The sequence below is a fragment of the Lissotriton helveticus genome, chromosome 1_1 (genome assembly GCF_964261635.1).
Source record: "Lissotriton helveticus chromosome 1_1, aLisHel1.1, whole genome shotgun sequence".
NCBI classification, from domain to species: domain Eukaryota; kingdom Metazoa; phylum Chordata; class Amphibia; order Caudata; family Salamandridae; genus Lissotriton; species Lissotriton helveticus.
Window position 1 is genome coordinate 2,002,374,597 of NC_136057.1, and position 21,465 is coordinate 2,002,396,061.

The 21,465-nt window shown below is 41.0% G+C and overlaps 1 protein-coding gene across 1 annotated transcript in view; it reads right to left on the bottom strand.

The window, feature by feature from the left end:
• DPH5 (diphthamide biosynthesis 5) overlaps positions 1–9,702 on the bottom strand; it is a 375,297-nt gene extending 365,595 nt beyond the window's left edge. The window contains exon 1 of the mRNA XM_078644604.1: positions 9,432–9,702. Within this exon, the coding sequence (XP_078500730.1) occupies positions 9,432–9,566 (135 nt within the window). The 5' untranslated portion in view covers positions 9,567–9,702. The remainder of the gene's footprint in view (positions 1–9,431) is intronic.
• Between the last annotated feature and the right edge of the window lie 11,763 nt (positions 9,703–21,465).

Sequence of the window (21,465 nt, forward strand, 5' to 3'; positions counted from 1 at the left end):
GTTGGGAAGGCCTGGGACTGGCTGGACTCTTTTCTCCACGAACCTAGTTTTCGCGTTGATCAAGGACCCCATAGGTCTGAGGCTTTTAAACGGGAGCAAGGGGTTCCTCAGGGTTCCAGCCTGTGCCCCACCCTTTTCAACCTTTATGTGGCACCTGTGGCACTGATAGCTGAGCAATATGGAGTGGAAGTGGTAACGTACGCAGATGATACACAGCTGGTTGTGGCTCTGACACAGCTGGCTGAGCAGGCAGCCAGTAAGTTTGCGTCTTGCCTCCAAGGATTGGCCGTTTGGATGGCCAATAATTGCCTCAGACTGAATGGTGACAAAACTGAGGTGTTGATTGTGGGCAAGTCACCATCGGTCTGGACATCGGCTTGGTGGCCACAGTCCTTAAGTCCTTTACCGGGGCCTAAGGATCAAGTTAAAAACATGGGAATCTGGATTGATTCGAAAATATCTTATGAATACCATACCAAACGTGTGGCCGGAACCTGTTTTGGCATTTTGCGTAGCCATAGAAAGACACTCGATTTGCTCCCTGTGACAACAAGGAAAGCCCTGGTCCATGCCCTGGTCACTTCCAGGCTGGACTATGGGAATGTCCTTTATTTAGCAGCTAACGTAAAGTGTCTTCAGAGACTACAGCATATTCAGAATGCTGCCGCCCGCTTGTTGCTGATGTTGCCTAAGAGAGCTGCCTCAAAAAAAGCCTTGGACACACTCCACTGGCTACCCATTAGGGAACGTATTCTGTTTAAAGCCCTGTGTGTCAGCCACAGGATTGCACAAGGGAAGGGTCCTTGCTTTCTGCGCAACCTGCTTAAAGTGCATACTCCTTCCCGCCTACTGCGATCACAGGGGGCTGGCATGTTGCAGATTCCCAAAATCAGAAGGGCTAGAATGGGAGATAGATCCTTCCGTTTACTGGCTGCCAGTCACTGGAACACCCTGCCCCTGAGGTTGCGCATCAAAACCTCTGAGGTGGTCTTCCGGAAAGATCTAAAAACGTACTTATTTCTTAGGGATTTGTTCTTGACCGGGCTGGAGGTGGTGGTGACTGTGGGACTTTGGGGCCAATGGCTAGCACTGGGATACACTGGTTAGTGTAACCAGGCGCTGTATAAGCTCAGGATTATTATTATTATTATTAAAGAAGTGCAAGTCCTATATCGTGACCCCTTATTTATTATCACTTCCAAAGATGCTGTCCAGTAAAAATGCTCAGCTGCATACCTGCCAACTCACATAATGCCACAGTGTGACATACAATATCAGCTTCCATCACACGGTGAGGAGCCGATACCACATGGTAGCAGGGAAAATGAGCCGACAACCACTGGACATTGGCACTAGCCTCAGCAAACTTTGTTTTTATTAGGAGGGGGGGCTTGGGGGCAGGGTGGGATTCAAAATTGCCTTTTAGGTACTTCTCAGCATGAGGCCCCGCCCTCTCCAAGGCCCCATCACCCTCCTCACACAGTGAGATTTTTGTTCGAGTTGGCAAGTAGGCAGCTGCTTCCACTCTGAATAGGTCGGTCCTCCATACTACTCTTCACCTCACTTAAAACTACACTTCCGCTCAACTACAGTGTGTATGCCTTCCAAAATAACACACTAAATCAAAATTAACAAAATAAACAATGATCATGAATTGGTTGGGATAATAGATACAAAGACTCCTGCACCCTAAACCTAATCATACGCACCTTCCCCGGCCTTTATATTTACACAAAGGCTCTGATGATAGTAACCAGCAAAGACCTTCACAACACTGAGCTAAAAAAAATCGTATCTGAAAAAAACTCATCCCCATCTTCCAGCATTTGATTTAGCACTGACAATTTGTCTCTGCAGGTCACATCATAATTTTATTATCAATGGTCAGTTTCTCCCAAATTGTAGTGTTCTCATGTAAACTTAGTAGTAGTAAAACTTTATTTGATCCAGACCTCAACTGAGGTCAACAAATACAAAATTAAAATAATTTCAAATACTCATAAAAATGCTTAGCTAAACACTTTTGCTTTTTTTAAACTCGCTACAAGATGGTACAGTGTTGATGTTCAGCCACCAACTCAGACAACATTAGAGTGAATTTGATAGAATAGAATAAAATCTTTGGATTGTACTTCTTGTTTAAAACAGCTTCTAGAAGCTTTTTAAAAACTTAAACAGGTTATGACAAACATATTCATTAACTGGAGAGTTACACAATGTAATCAAATCTTGAGCAGAGAAAGCGTTATACTTTAGTTGAATTGGGGTTATGTAACGTCGGCGGGCCTTAACTATGCTCTCATTAGGACAGATTAATAGAACGTGGAGCAAATCTTGTTGCCCGCCTTTACAAAGTTCACATATACCTTTAGGGTTATTAGTACTATCCCAGCTAGCTGAGAAAGTAGCTAAAGGGAGTATGCCCAAACGTAAAAGTAAAATACACCGCCTTACGCCATGCTCTAATTGAAAAAACAAGTAAGGGACAGAAGTTTTAAATTCCTTTTGTTCAGCGAACCGTTTATAGTGCTTCAATTGACAACAGTGATCTTTATCAGATTCAAAACTAATTCTAGGGGCCAAATGTTTCAAAAACAGTTTCAGATGTGCTGGAGTCCAATCCTGTAAAATTGCAACCGTGCATTGTGAGACCTCCAAGGCTTTTACCATATTCGTATTAAAGGTGTACCCAGACGCTTCCTCTCTAAAAAACTCAAATTTTAACAAATGTCTTAAGGTGTCTGGGGCTGCATGTAGCAGATTGTATGCCCACCTGATAATATTACAAATTACTCTGGCAAAAATTCCCGTAACCGATAGCTCAAGACGAAGGGCTTGAACTGGGACCGACTGTGCCACTTTTATCAGTTTTCGAAGAATGGTCCCTTCTTTTACTTTTAACGATTGCCACGTTTTCATTTGAGAATATTACATGGCATATGATAAGATCGGGGGATTTTCATATTATAGACTTCCAGCAATGAATTAAAGTGTCTGTTTCCTGTGGAAAGATACAATCTCTGTAGAGCCCCAACATGGAAATCTCCCTTCCGGTACAGGTGGCAAAGGTGGTCTTTATGTTGGAAGTGAATATTCGACCCAGATACACGTACTCACTTACGGACTCTATTGGCTTGTCTCCTAGAGACCAAGTATAAGGCGAAGGCTTCCTTCTGCCCCTAAAGGGGAGTACTTTAGTTTTATTGAGATTTGGCATCAGGAAGTTTTCGGTTGCATAGAGATTTAGTTCATTCAAAGATCTTTGTAGACCTATCGGGGTCTGGTCAAGAATTACGATATCATCTGCGTACATTAAACACAGTATATCTACTTGAGCTAATTTTGGAGGAAAATTATTTCTTTTAGAGAGACGCCTTGGGAGATCGCTGATATAAATAGAAAATAATAAAGGAGCTAATAAGCATCCTTGTTTTAGCCCATTCTGCAAAGGGATGGGTTTGGTTAGGCCTTTTTCGCCCCCCATTTGAACTCTGCACCATGTAGATGTATGTAGGGCGATTATTATTGTTAGGAGATCTTTGGGTATCCCTAATTTAGCCAATTTTCTCCATAGTGTCGGACGGTCTACACTATCGAACGCAGTCGTAAAGTCGATAAAAGCACAATATAAAATTTGGCCATTTGACTTTACAAACTTATCTAGCACAGTTTGGAACACAGCAATATTGTCCAATGTAGAATGCTTTGAGCGAAACCCAGCCTGATACATAGGAATTACTTTCTTGGAAAAAGCCCAGTCTTTTAAGTGTTCCAAAATACAAGCAGCAAAGATCTTGCCGGAAGCGTCTAGGAGTGCTATTTGCCTATAGTTTGCAGGGTTTGTTCAGACGCCTTTTTTTAAAAGGGGTACGACCACGCTCCCTCGCCAAGATTCAGGAATTTCACCACTTTCCAAGCAATATTGAAAAAGAGGGGCTAAAAATGTTCCCCAGTCGTCAGAGTTTTTTTGTAATACTTTGATAGGAATCTTATCTGGGCCCATTGCCGATGTAGACCTGGCAGAAGAAATCAAAGTAGAGATCTGAGCGGCTGAGATTTCCATTGTCTTAAAAGGTCTTGATGGTTGGATTTATACAGCCTTAAGATATACTTTTCCCAATCTGATGATGATACAGGAGTTGCTTCAACCGATTTTCAAATCCCCATCTGCGCAGAGATTATTTTCCAGAATGCTTTATTATTATTGTGCTTTACTGCTTGTTGGATGTCTACCCAGACACAATCTCTCAGAGCTTGTCTTTCTCTCGTTCTCATGCAAAACACTGTGCATCCATAACCATGTTCATGCCACAGTGCCCGACTGGATTGTGCCACGTTCCTCCACTTCTACACACCCAGTGTTATAACAAAGCAGCCCTACAATCTATTATAGGGTGCCCATCATGCTATAAAGGCCAACACTAAATTTTCACATATGCATGCATACCGTACTGTACAAAAGAGGCAGTGTGGTCTCCATCACAACCTTGTGCAACACAAAACTCCTTAAAAACATAGATTAACATAACCCTTTTAACATTTTACAAATAAAGTACAAAAGTAGAAATCAGTATGTCCCCATGTGAATACTTCTATCATACAAAGAACACTTATATTGACCTTTTCTCCTGGGTCACAGGAACAAGTTTTGACCATTTTCAATTGGGGTGTACCATGAACAGCCTCTGGGGTATAGATGGTTGTTGGATTGTGTGTACTTTGGCAAAAGGCAGCTGTGCTGTGGTGGGTCAAAGGAAATGATGCAGTGAACAAGCTATTGAAGACATAGCTATGTTCGAAGAATGGAAGTGCAGTGTTACTGTGATGTTATGTAGTGTAAATTAAAGCGGTTTATATTCACTCTTTCCTAAAAAGAACCAGGGTTGAGGCAGCGGTCTTGGATATGGAGATTTTGTTCCTGAACCTAGATGCAAATGGAGGCCTATTGTTCCTTACTTTTTCTAACTTCTCCATCTCCAGTCTGATTGTCTACTGGTTCTGCCTTCTTATCCCACTTTACATATCAAATACATTTAAGAGGATATTCAAAAAGAGCAGGTTTTTAGATTTATGCTACTATATTGGAAGGTGGTCCATCTTGGGGAGGCCTGTTGTTTGCGGCATTCGTGGACCTCAGGTCAGCTTTCGACCTTGTACCCAGGATTAAGCTCTGGGAAGTTCTGCTGGATTTAGGCATGCCCAAAGAGCTGGTGGCGCTGCTGATCAATCTGCATTCAAATACCTACGCTAAAGTAAGATGGGGTGGTCCAGGGGAAGTCACTGACAGCTTCAAAGTTGCTAAGGGGGTTAGACAAGGGTGTGTGTTGGCCCCCACCCTTTTCTCTTTGTTTATTAATGGGGTGACCAAGTATTTCTCCAACTATCCAACGGATGCACCTATCCTTGCTGGAAGAAAAATTCCCCTCCTCATGTTCGCGGACGACACTCTTATTATCTCTAAAACGAGGCAGGGACTACAGTCTGCCCTGGCCCGTTTTTAGTGTTTTTGCATCGAGCACGAGTTAGAGGTGAATGTCAATAAGACCAAATTTATGGTTCTGCGAGGCCCCAAGGCTGTGAAGGCCAAGGTGTCGCTGAGCGGAGCCATTTTGGATCAAACGGAGGTTTTCACATACTTGGGTGTCACATTAAGTGAGAATTTGAGCTGGAAACCGCAAATGGATCTTATGACCCTGAAACATGCGCAACTTGGGGGAGCCTTATTGAAGGAGTATGCAAAATCTCTCACTAAACCCATGGCACCGTTGGTTAAAATTTATGGTTCCAAGGTAATTCCTGCAACTATCTACGGTGCTGAACTGTGGGGGTATAGTGATTTATCCTCTCTGAAGGTGGCTCAGAATAGGTTCCTGAGAATGGCAACTGGCCTACCACAATCAACACCCTGCTTACCCCTGCAGCTAGATCTAGGTGTCAAATCCATAGAGGATGAGGTACGGTATAGACCACTGGCGTTCTGGCGTCGCCTATGGACTACACCGGAATTATCCCTGTTCGCTGAGGCCATCGATGATGTGAGGGGTCTTGAAGGGTCTCACAGGGTACCCTGGTTCTGTCATATCAGGATGCTCCTGAAAAACTTGAACCTGGAGGCATTATGGGATGATCCAGCACGCGCGACCTTTCCTTCAAAAAAGGCACTTAAAGATATTTACTGGCATTGGATCACTGAGAGGAGATCCGCTATGGTTGATGGTCCTACTATGTCACTGGAATTTTTGGTCGTAAAAGATGTCCCTAAATACGAAGCCTATTGGGACTTAATCACCAAGCCAAACGATCGCAAACTGTACCACCAACTACGAGTAGGCTTGTTACCTGTGCGGGGGCTCACACACTCATGGACAACTGGTGGTAGTGATAAGTGCCCCTTCTGTGTAACAGCAGTAGAGAACATTGAACATCTTTTTTTCTGCTGCCCCAAGTATTTGATACCCAGGAAAGTCTGGCTTTTACCAGTTTGTCGGTTACTAGGCACTAGATCTGCTGTTGCAGCGTTTAGGATTCTTAAAACTGATACTTCCCCCCCCCATCGCTATTGGTGTAGCAAAATTTGTGAGCTGGGCGTGGTCAATCCGCACTCGCAACCTTGGCAAATGAAGTTCCCATTGTACAGCTTTTATGACTATTAGCTTTAAAGTAGCATTGTTTTTATCTAGCAAGGGGTCTTTTCATTCATCATTGTCTAAAAATGTAATACTATTTTTAATATGGTTTTAAAATGTAATGTATTTATTATCTTGTATGTAAAAGTGTATGAATTGTTTTTTTATATGTATTTGTCTTTTATGATGCAAATCGAATAAAGACCTCTTGACTGACTGATATTCAAAAACTACCTTCAGAGGTTTCAGCGATCTAACCAATGCTAGTGAAATCCATATGTGGCCTACAGCTCACAAGTGTGGACCCCAGTAATTCAACCTTCTGGAAGCAAAACACAGTGCCAATTAAATTAGTTCTAGTATCCCTCATTTAGAGGGCCCAGAAATGACAAGATGGTAGTATAAATTACTACATCAAAGCCAAGGAATTATTTTGAATAGCCAGACCAATTACCACAAACATAGGGCATCGTTTGCAGCTGATGATTCAGACAACAAATGGTCCACCTGACAGTTAGCTTGCAGGTCTTTCCAGCTACCCTCACGATTTGCCTTCCCACTTAGTATACATGGAACAACAAAGAAGCAACACTAACAGCAGGTCTCCAAGAGACAGCAGCAGGACTTTCACAAGGCTCACTTGGAAAATCACCTAAGAAGGAATGGTGTCAGCACTCGTACATTCGCTTATTCATCTACCAATGCATTGCCCTCATTGAGTAAACCACGGGCTCCAACAATCTGTCTGTAACCTACATGTCACTCATGCCTCAACTGTGTATGTTCTATGAGTGATACAAGCTTCTACCAGTAGGTCTTGTTGGATTTCTTCTTCGGAAAATGGAACATTGCACTTGTTGCCTTGTGTGAGACAACAAAGCTTGTTTTTCTCCAGCTGTGCAATTACTGTTCTTTGAGAAAGTAAAGCTTGCACTGGTGCTGCTCAATTTGTCCCAGTTCTGTGGAGGGAAAAACTTAAGCTGATGGTACCCTAGCTATACCCATCCTCTGAAGGGGGGATGCTTGCACTGTTTCTACTGTAAAAATTTGGGGGGAATTCTCATGATTAATACTCGCTGTGAACTTGCTAATGTATGTATATTGACCTTGTAAAGCGCTCTGATACCCTCGGGTTCAGTAGCGCTATATAAAACTCTCAAAATAAATAAATAAATAAATACCCAATTTGTACCAGTCCTGTGATGGGAAAAGTTTGTGCTGATGGTATCCTAGCTATACCTGTCCTCTGAAGGAGGGATGTTTTTACTCAAGGTGTAGCTGTTTTTTGCAGAAGGGGGTTTCTACTGCTTTTGCCCAATCATATAAAACAAGCATTAAAAATGCAATAAGTCTAGCCTTTTATTAAGTTAAAGCCATTTGCTTTGCTTTACAATACCATTAGCGAAGCAAATGGCTTTAAACTTAGTCAAAGGTGAGACCTGTTGCATTTTCAATGCTTGTTATTTCCTTACAGCAGCAGATTAAAATTCTGTGTTAAGTGGACAGTAAGCAGGACAAGGAACGTTCATAAATCATGCACCTTTAGCACAGCACTCAATGTTGTAATAGACATATGCTTGCTGCAGAGGAATACTGTTCCTGGGTACACCGAAGTGTTGAGATATTTAAAGAGCTCCTCTTCGGGCTGTTCGTAATACCCACAGCTTTTAAGCCGGTACATTTTGAGATCCTTGCAGTAAAAAAAAAAATCATAGTCTAGCCAGTTTTGTAAAAAACTATATTTCGGGACCCCTACCGCTACAAAAATCTTCATGGATTACGTAGGGGCTGCGTTCACTGTGCTTGCGCCATTTAGGGGTTGCATTAACTGCATCTGTCACCCGTCCTTTACGTATTCTTTGTGTTAGGGTAGGTTGCACTGGTGTTCGTGTTGCACCTTTATTGTGTTGTGACGCTTGGTATTTTAGGCATGAGACAGGCAGATTTGTAAAATTTTAAACCATAGCTTACAAGCGGGTCTATATTATATGTAATATCTCAAGCCAGTTCTGCTATTTTGGTCAACAATACTATGCATATTAGGATTTTTAACCCATAATTAATCTGTTAAAAGCAAAACTACAAGCCCCACAATGCAACATGCAGTTGGCTAAAAAATGGTAATTGAGCCCTATGTTGGAGTGGAATAGCTCTGAGTTGTGAAATAGAAAATACCATTTCGTTCCTAGCTTTCTGCCTTTTTTCACCTGACAAACAGGGGTTAAACAGTCCAGTGGGTGAGAGCGCAGAGACAGCCTTTCAGATGCTAATCAGAGCATCTCACTGCTAACGGGTTAAAAATAGCACTGTTTGGCAAAGTGGCACAATATATTGTTATTCCCCCAACAATTAAACGTGCCAGGAGGCACAGAGAAAGGAAAAATAACTTCCGGTCACCCTTCTTCCCTAGCACACCCTGGACCTAGAAGCTGGTGCGCTCTGTGTTGAAGTGCATGCAGCAGGTGCGGCTGCGTGAAGGAAGCCAGCCAGTGATGTGCCTGTACATGGAGAGGTGTGTGGCGAGAATAAAATGAGCTCCATTAACTTTTAAAACAGATACGTGGTAAGAAACAAAGCATCATCACCTAAAGGGAGTATACGTTTTATGTTGCGAAACATCTGAAATTGAAATGGACTTTTGTTTGTGTTTATATATTGCGGAAATAATATACTGTTTACTTTTATTCCGCGCTCGGTGGTACACAGCGCCTAGGCGTGCTTCACAGGACAGTAGAACACGTAGCACCTAACTGCAAACTAGCAAAGACGTTGTGCTCCATAGCAGGTTTCAGTGCACAGACCTACCAGCGTCTCCTTGCCCACAGTGAGGATGGATGTGTAGGACTCCAGGTAGACCCGGCTGCACCGCTTGATCACCTCCAGCCCTTTCACTGTGATGTCTGTGGCGTCGCCCAGACCCAAGCCCACCAGGTAGAGCATAGTGGGGGCAGCGGGAAGCAGCGCGAGCCCCGCAGCGAGGAGTGTACCCTGGGAGCTGGAATAGTATGATAGTGACAGCTGTCAGTGTTCCCACTTCCAGCCCGGCTCTCTTCCACGCCGTCGCGCTGCAACTCGCACTACGGCCTTTTGCGACATTGCGCTGCCATGCCTTTCCGTATTTTTGTGATCCTCATGTTTCTGCGCGTCCTAGGTAGCAGTCTAACGCGAACGTGTAATATTCCGTGTAACATTACTTTTGCTAAAACCACAGCCCAGTAATTAAACTGCAAACTGGTAAGGGAGGAGCAAAGCAGTGAACCGATTTGGCTGGCAACAAATTATTTTTTTTAAGACGGGTTAAAGAGTAGAACTAGTTACAATGTGTTTTTGGTAACAGTGTTTCAGTATGTGCCACTTCCAGTACATTTGAAAGGCAAGCTTTAACCCGTCTCTAGAGCAGGCAGGAATTTGGGATCATTCCTCATGATACGGAAGGAAGCGCCTCACTCGGGAGTGAAAACTTGCCCTGGCACAAGTGCTCAAACCAACCCCGCTACCTTCCTCTCCCCTCTCTGCCTAACTCTTTCCATCCATTCTCTCACTCGTATCACTTTCTCCCCACCTTACTCCTCTCTCTCTCTCTTTAAAAGTCCCCATGTGCTTGCTGCAGTTGTGGAGCTGAGGAAAGTGACAGGCACCAAGAGCAGCCCTGGGTTTACAAAACCAGCATCCAAGGGCTTCAGCACACCGGGGAAAGGCCCAATGGAACAAGCATTGGCAAAGCCAATAGGTTTTCCCTATGTGATACCTATTTAATTTATCAACGTCTTTTAGCCATGCTGTACAGCAGCGGGGCTCATGGAAATAAAAAGCTCTATAGTGCTGCCAGTGCTGGTTGCGTCATAGCACTTTTTTCTCTGCTAATAGGGATGGGACAAGCAATACAATGCAGGAGTGGAATGGTACAAGCAACGCAACATGGGAGGGGTATGGAACAAGCAACATAATGCAAGAGGTGGGTCAGAATGATAGGTTGCCAGGCAGTGAAGCTGCTGTGTTGAACTGCTTTGTCTTTAATAAATATGGGGCATGCAGGGATGCTAAACACAAGTCCAGATGGGCTGGATTCACACCATAGTTAAAGGATAACTTAACCACTGACTAATTACATAAGTTGTCTTTCATATCAATGTAAGTATATTTTTTATGTGGACGACAAGAAAACCAGAAAGGAATATGGGTTTCCTGGATCTACATCGGACACCCTTGCAGTCGCTTGTCATTTTAGCTATTCTTCACGACAAAGGCTGGAGTAAGAATGGTTGCTGAATTGTGAATTGCTGCTTGGAGCACAAGCGCTGTGTGATTAATTTTTTTATTAAATGCGAGTAGGTAAACCATGTTAAGATGTGGAGTACATCTTACTATACTTTCTTCATGTCTGAATTAGGAGAAGAAACAAGACATTTGGTACATTAACCTGCGTAACAGTTGTTATATTTAAAAAACATTTCGATTATCTACAAACTAATGCAATATGAAATGAATGCAACTGACAAGGAGAAATTTGGTATTTCCTATGTTTTCTTTTAGTGTAGCAGGTGATACATGCTATCAACTTTGTTTTGGTTTTGCTGCTTTATATTTGAAGGCAATAAAAGGGTAGGTGGCAGCGAGTGTGATCAGTGACTTGCAAATATATCTGCTATATTTGTTCATATAGCGGCAACTAGTCCAAGGTATAAGAGGGACGCTCTCCAGTGAAATCAAGCACTCTTTGGCTCAGAATATGACTCTGAAGAATGCACAATAAACAAGAAAAAAGCTGTGTGGAGGAAGAAGCAAGCAGATGGAGTAGGCAAGAGGGGCAAGAAATAGAAATAGTACCTCACTCACATCAGGAGCAGCAGACGGGCACTGATTAACTTGAATCAATCTGTGCTTGGTCCCTGCTCCACAGAAAGGTTCAGAAGTGACGTTTTGCCTGCACTAGCCAATTTGGGAGCCTGCAAATAAAAGTAACAGTGAAGTCTTTCTGTAAATAATAGTGTCTTGCAAGTGAGAGCACATGTGCTAGGCATTCTCTCGCACGCTCAACCCTAAAAAAAAAGGCCTGTTCAGTCCTGCAGTGACTGCCACCAAATGTGGGGCTTTTCAAAGGCAACATTTACATAAGCAACATTAGTCTGACCTGTGTTAATTACACTAACAGCTTTTGAATTCAAACGTGACAACACCATCTAACCCTATGCTCCTTACACTAGCATCTTTGAAATGCACTTCGTGTCTCCTAATACACGCTTGGGAATATAGGAACCACAATCACAGTCATCCCTCAAGGGGCAGCACCTGTAAACTGTATTGTGCATGTGGTAAGTGTATGCCACAGTGGTGTTGCAGGTGTGGCCTCTCAAATCACTGGAATGGGCTCCAGTTCAGCTGACTGTTCCTTGTTGCCAAACACACATTTGGCATATTTCGACGTGGGCATTATCACAGGAGGAGTAGGGCTGCTTAAGGTTGGAAATATCTTAGGCAACTCAAATTGTTTTTCTACTCTGAGTTTCTTCAAACGATTGTGGTGGGTAGTGCTGTTCAATAGCTTCCCCATTTTTTTTAAATACATGTATGTGCCTTCCCGCTATATGAACAAATATAGCAAATATACTTGCAAGTCACTGATCACACTCGCTGCCACCTACCCTTTTATGGCCTTCAAATATAAAGCAGCAAAACCAAAGCAAAGTTGAAAGCATGTATCACCTGCTACACTAAAAGAAAACATAGGAAATACCAAATTTCTCCTTGTCATATGCTTCAGCCGGTTCTTGATATTTACCTAACAATAGTCTATATTACAGTATTTGTAGTTTGGCACTTACTATTATAAGTGTCGGTTTAAATATGCCAAAAGATCTGTGACTGGGGGTGAGTGTTTGAAAAGTTTCAGCGCTCCGTCCATCATCTCCTTGAGTTTGCTTGATTGAAATATGCCAGCATACAATGTGCTGATATCAACCATTAAACAGGCATTTTATGATGTTTGTTGTCTCCCGCTTGGAGTAGTTGGAGTCGTTAAAAAAAAGTACGAGAACTGTGATCCTCAGAGCAATGGGGATCGCATCGCTGACATGGCTAAATAAAATAAAATATTATGAAACTGTTTTGCTGGCCTTTCAACTTCAGGTAACTACATACTAAATATAAGACACGCCTTTCAATGAATAAAAGCTAAACCAATCAATGGGAAATGCATCTTTTTTGCTATGAAAGCACAAATGCTTAGTGCAACCACTGCAGATGTCTGTGTATGTGTAACCAGAGATTCACCAAACTGAATTTTGGTTGGCACAGTAGGGAATAGTATCATACTGACATTGCTAAGGGGTCCCGGCCTGCAACAGAAAGCACTCTATGTAAATCCTTATTTAAAATTTTATTACACATATTATAAGATAGTCTGCCACAAAATGTGCAACAACATTTCCGGTTTAAGGTTAAGCGAGTGCTTTCAAAATACATATGTTTAACTGTATGCTAGTAGACTGTACCTAGTGCAAAGCATTTTTACAAGTGAAGTGTCCATGTCAAAAGAAATTTCAACACTCCAGGAAGCCAAAAGTCTAACTTTTTGAAGCAAAAATAGAAAGCACCAGAGCAAATTATCAAGAGACAATCGTCATTTCAATTGACCGATGCTCTTTCCCAGAACTGTCAGTTTGAACTTTTAATCCTAAAATGAATGAACATGTGAACTATTTATATACATTTATCCCTCAGTACAAGTCTGTGCTGTGCAAACACAAGAAAGAAACTTGTTATGTGGAGCAACATTTATCTAAAGAGCCGGTGACAGGATCTTCTCTTCTGGCTACATCATTTTCTTGAAGTCATGCTTCTGGTGCAAATATTGAATGTGTGGCTCTGACTTACTATAAGAAGCGGGAAATATGCATATGTATTACCTCGACCAATATGGCGTGTAGGGCTGCTAGCATCATGAAATGTAACTGGCATTTTGGGGCTAAAGAGCACTTCAAACTGAAAAGAAAACAGCATTCATATTGGATTATAAAATCTGTGCATGTTGTGATATGCAGGTACGAAGGACATTGCCATTAAAGCAATAGGGATATAAGACAATATTTTCACATTCCCCACACATTTGTTTGCTGGGCGGCAAAAATTATTTCCAACTATTTGATCGCAAATAGATGCATCAATAGGAATGGTGTTGGCAATGTCTTTATTTGTGCCAGTGTATGATGATGCACATTATTAATTTAATTAATACATACAGAATATCCATAATTAAAATGAATTGAATGATTCTTTCAAATGTTTACATTCCCCAATGCCTAAATATTCCACCTAACGACATCAAGATGCCAATGATATTAACATTTAGCCTGTTCTGTAACTAGTGCAGTTTCCTAGCGCTGTCCTTGACGTGGTCCATTTGCTCATGTATCTTGTGTGAGGTACTGGGAAGATGAATGCATCATTGAGATCCTACTACAGCAGCCCCGTTTGCTGCTATATGTAAATTAATGCCATCCGGTTCTGAACCAGCATCTTGGCATGGGTGTCTAATTGGCCTATAACTAATCCTAAAGCTAATGCAGTGGAGTTGGCAATCTGTTCAATGATCTGTGTATTTGTTCATTCTTTATCTAAGGCAATTGTTATTCCATACTGTGGCGGGATAGAAGTGATAGGTTGGAGGCCAGGTCAAGTTAGATAAGGTTTTATTTTTCCAAACACTCTCTTATGGCGACTTGTCAGTCTCTCAGCAGCAAACTAGGCAAGGATCCATGATGCCAGGTGTTCTTGGCTCGTTCGCCTTTTTTTTTTTAATTTATTTTTATTGAGAGTTCATAGACACAAAATATAGAATATAGAATACATATGAATTACACACGAAATTCCAAATATACCAAGTACATACATGGCAGATTACAAATACTTCAAAGTGCAAACACAGTTTATGATCATTAGATAACAAAAAATCCTTTAAAGTGCAATGTGCAGTATACAGGATATTATTTGAATAAGAACTTAAAAGAGACCCCGAGCGGTCTGGCACTCATACTATAACCCAGCACCAATCCTGAGAGAAAAAAAAAAGAATAATAAATAAATAAATAAATATATATATATATATACATATATACATACATACATATACACATACACATACACATACATACACATACACATACATAAATAAATACCAGAGGGGCTAGCATTCGAACACACTCCAATATCTCTCATATTTCTTTTCCATCCCTTGAATATTTGATATTTTTAATTTCAATGCATTAAGAGTCGGAACTTCATCTGTTTTCCACAGTTGCAGGATAAGAGATCTTGCTCCAAGGGCTGCTATGAATAAGGATTCATCATGGGCAGAGGAAACAGAGGAGCAACCGAAAACCACGATAGATTCATTTAATGAGATTTGGGTGTCTATTGTGTTTCAAAGATATTTTTTAAATATCCGTCCATAGAGTCTGTATTTTGGAGCATTCCCATATAATGAGCTTCCAATTGCCTTTTTCCTCCCAGCGAAAACACTTATCCTCTACTTGAGGATAAATGTTGTGAAGAAACAAAGGTGTTCTATAAATGAACCATTTTGAGAAGAGTTGCATCCGTTTAAAGTTAACACCTCGGAATATAGATTTATTATATTTATTTAATTTATCCCAGGTTGCTCTATTAATCTCAATATCTTCTCTTTTTCTCCATCTGTCCCTAATCTTTTCATACAAAGAGAGAGATCTGCCCTCGTCAAAGATTTTTATCCAAGCGCTAACCTTCCTCCTTGTAGGGCTATTTAGGGCTTCGCTTATATAAGTTTTATAGAATAAGTTACCCATATCAAGTTCGGGCAATGTAGCATGAAGTCTAACAAAAGACCATTTTAAAATTGTATTAGAGTGCCGAAGCCCCATTTCAATATCTTCCCAAGTTTTCCAACTATCCCCCGTGAGGAAGTCCTGGATTTTATCATAACCATTTTCTTCCCACCGTCTCAATGTGTTTTTATCTAAAGTGCCCATCTCTCCTATATGTAAGTTCATTAATCTCGTTGTACTATTTATTCTTAAAATATCATAATATTTCTGCATCTGGGCCCTTTGTTTCAATATCCATTGTATGGTCTTATATCGTACTTTCTTAGGGTACTTTGTTACTCTTACTGGGTCACTAATATTGAGTTCAAATAAGATCTTTTTTATAAAAAAAGTATCTGCCTCTTGATCATCTAAGAAAAAAAAACTAAAACTGTAATGTGCAAATGTCGCATAATAATAATCTCTGATATTTGGGAGGGACAATCCTCCCTCTGTAATCGAGCAATTTAAAGTGCTAAGTGCCAACCTCGGTAGCTTGTTTGCTCATAAAAAGGAAGAGAACATACCATCTATTTGCTTAAAGAAAGAAGCCTGTATTGCACAAGGAGCAGCATTGAAAAGGAAATTAAAAAGTGGAAGAATAGACATTCGGATTAGGGCGGCACGTCCCATAATTGAGAATGGGAGTTGATTCCACCGTGCTAACTGAGAGTCTACCCTCTTTAGTAGTGGTATATAATTTAGTGGGTAAAGGTCTTCCAATTTTTCTGTAATATAAATTCCTAAGTACTTCTTAGGGCGGGTATTATATGTTGGCTTAAACTCAGCTAATAAGGTGTCTACAGTGCAATTACATAAAATAATTTCTGTTTTGGTCTTATTTATTTTATAGCCACCTAGTTTTTGGAAATTTGTGAATATTTGTAAGATTTCCAACTGGCTTGCTGACTTTGGATTTAAAAATAAAACGATGTCATCAGCATAGAGTTTTATATTAGTCATTCCAGATATTGGTGCTGTATAAGCACTCTTTCCCCTAATTGCAATAGCTAGTGGATCAATAAATAGGGCAAATAAAATTGGGGAAATGGGACAGCTTTGCCGAGTGCCTCTGTTTATATTGCATATCCCTACATTTACTGAGTTAATTACAATCTGTGCCTGGGAATGCCTATAGAGTTGCTTCAATAAAAATATAAATTCGGTCGGAAAGTTAAAACTCTGCAAGATAGCAAAGAGGCAATTCCATGAGACAAGATCAAAGGCCTTTTCGGCAGCTAAAAACCAAATCTGTGCTTTTACCTTATTGACATTAAAAAAATCCAAAGCCTCCAGTAAAAAGTTTGTATTAGTGTGGAGCTGTCTCCCTGCTATAAAGCCGCACTGGTCTGGTTCGATAAGTAATCCTAACATTTTATTCAATCGGTTAGCAAGGAGTTTGGTAAAAATGTTGTAGTCAGTATTTAATAGGCTTATTGGCCTATATGAGTTTACATTTTCTTTGTCTTTCTCTTTCTTTAAAATACTGACTACAACTGCAGTACGAAAGGATTCAGGCGGTGGTCTTCCTTGCAACAGATAATTGGCAAGTTCCAAAAACTCTGTACGCAGAGTTTCAGTAAAAAATTTAAAAAACTCACCTGGGATTCCGTCCTCCCCGGTGGCTTTACCGCTGGGTAGGGAGCTTATTACCTCATCTAATTCTTCTTTTGTAAACTTCTCGATGAGCAACCTTTTATAATCATTTCCTAATTTTGGAATTTGTAAATCCTCTAAAAAATCAAAAATTGTTTAGTTTGTAGCCTGTTCAGAGGCCTGGTAGATCCCCTTATAATGCTTGAGGAACATCTCGCCTATAGACTTTGTAGTCTTTGCGTGGGTTTTGGCAACTGGATCATATAAGCTGTCAATTCTATTACGAACCTGATTTTCTTTGGCTTGCCAAGCTAGCAGTCTCCCTGTATACTCACTCTCTTCGTATAACTTCTGAGAGTATAGACTGCTAGCTGCATCCCCTAGGTCGTAATAGAATTCCCTCCTTTTTTTTTGCGTTCAGTACTTTTTGTTTAGTAGCTAGGGATCTAATTCTATAGTGCTCTTGATTTACGTGCAACAGATTTGTTTGTAGAGCAGCTTTTTCCTCGCTCTTAGCCTTTTGTTTCGGTATTTCTTTGGAGGTGATTATGCCTCTTAATGTAGCCTTAAAGGCGTCCCAAACTACATTAATTGGGGCTGAGCCTCTGTTTAGATTTAAAAAAAGCCTGTATCTCCTCCTCAATTTCTGCCCACCATTGCGGTTCTGCAAGATTCAATTTATTAAAATACCATCTTTTAGATCCTTCCTTTTCCAAGTTGCCTAAGATTATTTCCATCTTAATTAACGCATGGTCTGCAAATGCATTTGGGAAATGTTCATAGCTACTAATTTCGAGACCATGTGAGATTAGAAAAAAGTCCAATCTGGATGCTGAGTTATATTTCGCAGAGTGGCAGGAATATTCACATTTATATGGGTTTTGAAGACGCCAGCCATCCAGAATGTCCAAATCCGTTTTGCAGCTCTGCAGGGCAATGGCCATTTGCGGTTTATTCTGACGCCGATCTTTTTTAGTCTAATCGATTTTAGGATTTTGTAAAAAGTTAAAATCGCCCCCCCCCCATATTATTTGACCTGGTATGCCCGTCAATGCTTGTTTTAGTTGCAAAACAGGTAGAGGGTCATCTATAACTGGGGCATATATTGTGGCAAGTATTATATTTGCCTGATTTATTTTCCCATAGGCAAAAGCCCATCTACCACTCAGACCTGAGTTTGACCCTTCAATTTCAAATCTGACGTGTTTTCCTATGAGGATACTCAACCCCCTCTGTGCCATCCCGGATACTGACGAGAAACTGTACCCTGGCCAATTCTTCAAGAATTTTTCAGAGTCTGCTAAGATCCTATGGTGGGTTTCTTGTATAAAAATTACGTCTGGGCGGACATTCTTTAACCAGCATTCTATAGCATTTCTCTTGCGTCCGTTATTCAGCCCATTCGCATTTAAAGACAGAAATATCAACTTATTTTTCATTGTTTTTCAAAACGTTTTTTTCCCCCTTTTTTCCCCCTGTTGTACAGTACTAAGATTTCTAAAGTGCAATCAGTATAACAATTTAAAATATACAATCCAAGCATGTTGCAACAACGCCAGCAATAATATGTAAATTAATGCCGCCAGCAATAATATGTAAATTAATGCCATCCAGTTCTGAACCAGCATCTTGGCATGGGTGTCTACTTGGCCTATAACTAATCCTAAAGCTAATGCAGTGGAGTTGGCAATCTGTTCAATGATCTGTGTATTTGTTCATTCTTTATCTAAGGCAACTGTTATTCCATACTGTGGCGGGATAGAAGTGATAGGTTGGAGGCCAGGTCAAGTTAGATAAGGTTTTATTTTTCCAAACACTCGCTTATGGCGACTTGTCAGTCTCTCAGTAGCAAACTAGGCAAGGATCCATGATGCCGGGTGTTCTTGGCTCGTTTGTCTTGCCTGGTCTTCCGCTTCCTAGGGTCTGGTCAGGTCTCTTAGTAATCCAGCCGTAGCAAGGGCATGTAGGGTTAAAGAAACATAGTGTCAGGACGGCGTCCAAATGGGACATATATAGCCTAGGGACTGGGGAGAGAAGGGATCCCCACTTTCTGCACATATTTAAAGTATATACCAAAAACAAATGAGGTTTCGTAGGGGGGGACCTGTAGAGTGAGTGATTAGTGCACAGGGGTAGGTAAATCAGGTCGTGAGTCGGTACTGGGGATAAAAGGCTGTCGTGCTTTACACCGACGGGTTACCCCGCCTCCCAACCCAGCCAGAGTGTTCTGTTGTTGTTCCTTTAAGTCCACGAGGTTAGAACATAGAGTGTAATGGTTTGATAGTTCCATGTGGAACGGAGATTGTACAGAGCTGCTGAGAGAAGGACATCGCTTCCCTGGCTCTCATCTGTTATTTACTTTTACTTCGAATAAATGCTATATTCACCTTCTACATCTTGTTGACTACCTTCACTTCAAATTGGCGACGAGGGAAACTGGCGTTTGGTCATCTTTACAGACTATTTTATTGGAAATATTTCGAAGGAAATTTCATTAAAAAAAAAAAAAAGTAAAGAAAAGAAAGCGGACTGGAACGAGAAACTTCTGTGAGTTAATTTTTTTACATTTACCTTGACGTTGCCACCACTCGCCGACTACGCGTTAAATAAATTACTAACTGTGTATTGTAGACACAGCGCCGCTTAAAAACAACCGTTACTTATCAGCGTCTACCTGCATTGTTCAACTGTGCCTGCCATTCCACTGCGTGCGCCGACTGCGAGGGGGACTGCGCGCGTCACTCATAACGCGACTGCATCAATACCCTCAGGATCTGACGTCGGACGCAGGTCACACAGCGTGACCCCAACGTGGTGGCCATTTTGCAGCCATTGTTTACATCGAGTACTTCTCAGAAAGTAATAAAAAAAAAAAAATCTGGCACATTCTGAAATAAGCGTCTAAGGTCGTGTGGTGCAACGCGAAAGAGACAATTTTTACATTTCACAGAAGATACATTCCGGACAGCACAGTAAGGTGAAACAGATATTTTATTTAATAATTTTTTTTGTGTGTGGAACATTATAACAGGTGAGAAGGTCGGGAGAAGGTTGTTTTTGTTAATTTAACTTGCACTTCACTGTGCATGGAAGAAGGTGATTCCAGTGTAAGTACTGTGGTTAAGGACAGAAACATGGCACAACAAAATTTTTCAATTAGTCCTCCTCAACCATTTTGGGTTAAAGGTACCCAACCGAGTTTAAAGTGGATAGAAGGGAAAGAATATTTCGTTAATTATTTGGAAGCCGTTGATGAAACCAAGAAAATGAAACCCGAGCAAAGAAAGAGACTTTTATTACATTCTTTAGGTCCCATAGGATTAATGACATTTTCAAGAATGAGTAAGTCTGATGACTCCAGTCTAGATGAGTTTGAAAACGCGATAAAAAATATGGACAAATATTTTGCACCCAAGGTGTGCATTGGGGTCATAAGACACAAATTCTTCCAAAGAAAACAAACTAAAGAGGAAACTGTGGATGAATGGATGGATGACCTCAAAAAACTAGCCATTGATTGTAAATTTGACAATTTGCATGATGATCTTATACGTGATCAGTTGGTAATGCACAACAACAACTCTGCCCTACAAGATCGTCTTTGGGTTAATGGTGATGCACCTCTTGATGATGTTGTAGCCATCATGAGAAAATCTGAAATGTCAGGGAGGTGTGCCACAGTGGTGAAGGAGACTGAGAAAGATTTGTCCAAGGCTTCGGGAACTGTTTGTAAGATTCAGGCTTCCAATAGAAATTTTCGTCAGCAGCAGCAACAAGGGAGATGGACTGGTCAGCCTGCAAGGGTTCAGAACAAGAACATGGAAGATAGGAGATGCTATAGATGTGATAGTAAAGAACATCTAGCATTTAGTAGACTGTGTCCAGCGTTAAAGAAAAAGTGTGGTATTTGTGGACTTTTAGGTCTCTTTAGCAAGATGTGTCGCAGACGCAGTAATGTGAAGTATGTGTATGAAGATGAGTTTGAGAATGTGGATGAAATAGAAACTGAGGATGAATGTTGCATAAAAAGTGTTCGTGGAAACTATGTTATCAACATTTCCGAGGATTCGCTAAAAGGAAAACCAATTTGTGAGATATCCCTTGGTGGGGTAGTCATAAGTGTGTATGCGGACTCTGGTTCCCCATACACGATTATAAATGAGGAAGTTTGGCGGAAGAAGTTTGTAAATAAGATTGGTGAGCAATTGTATCCATCAGATGTTTGCCCAATCAGTTTTACAGGTAATAGAATTGGAATGATTGGTTTTAGATGGCTTACCTTTTTGTTTAAAGGCAGGTCCACGAGAGCGAAGTTGTATGTGGCAAAGGTAGGACCATCTGTGTTAGGGTGGTTCGATCAGAAGAAATTACACATCATCTTAGATCCTAATTCTAAGGATAAA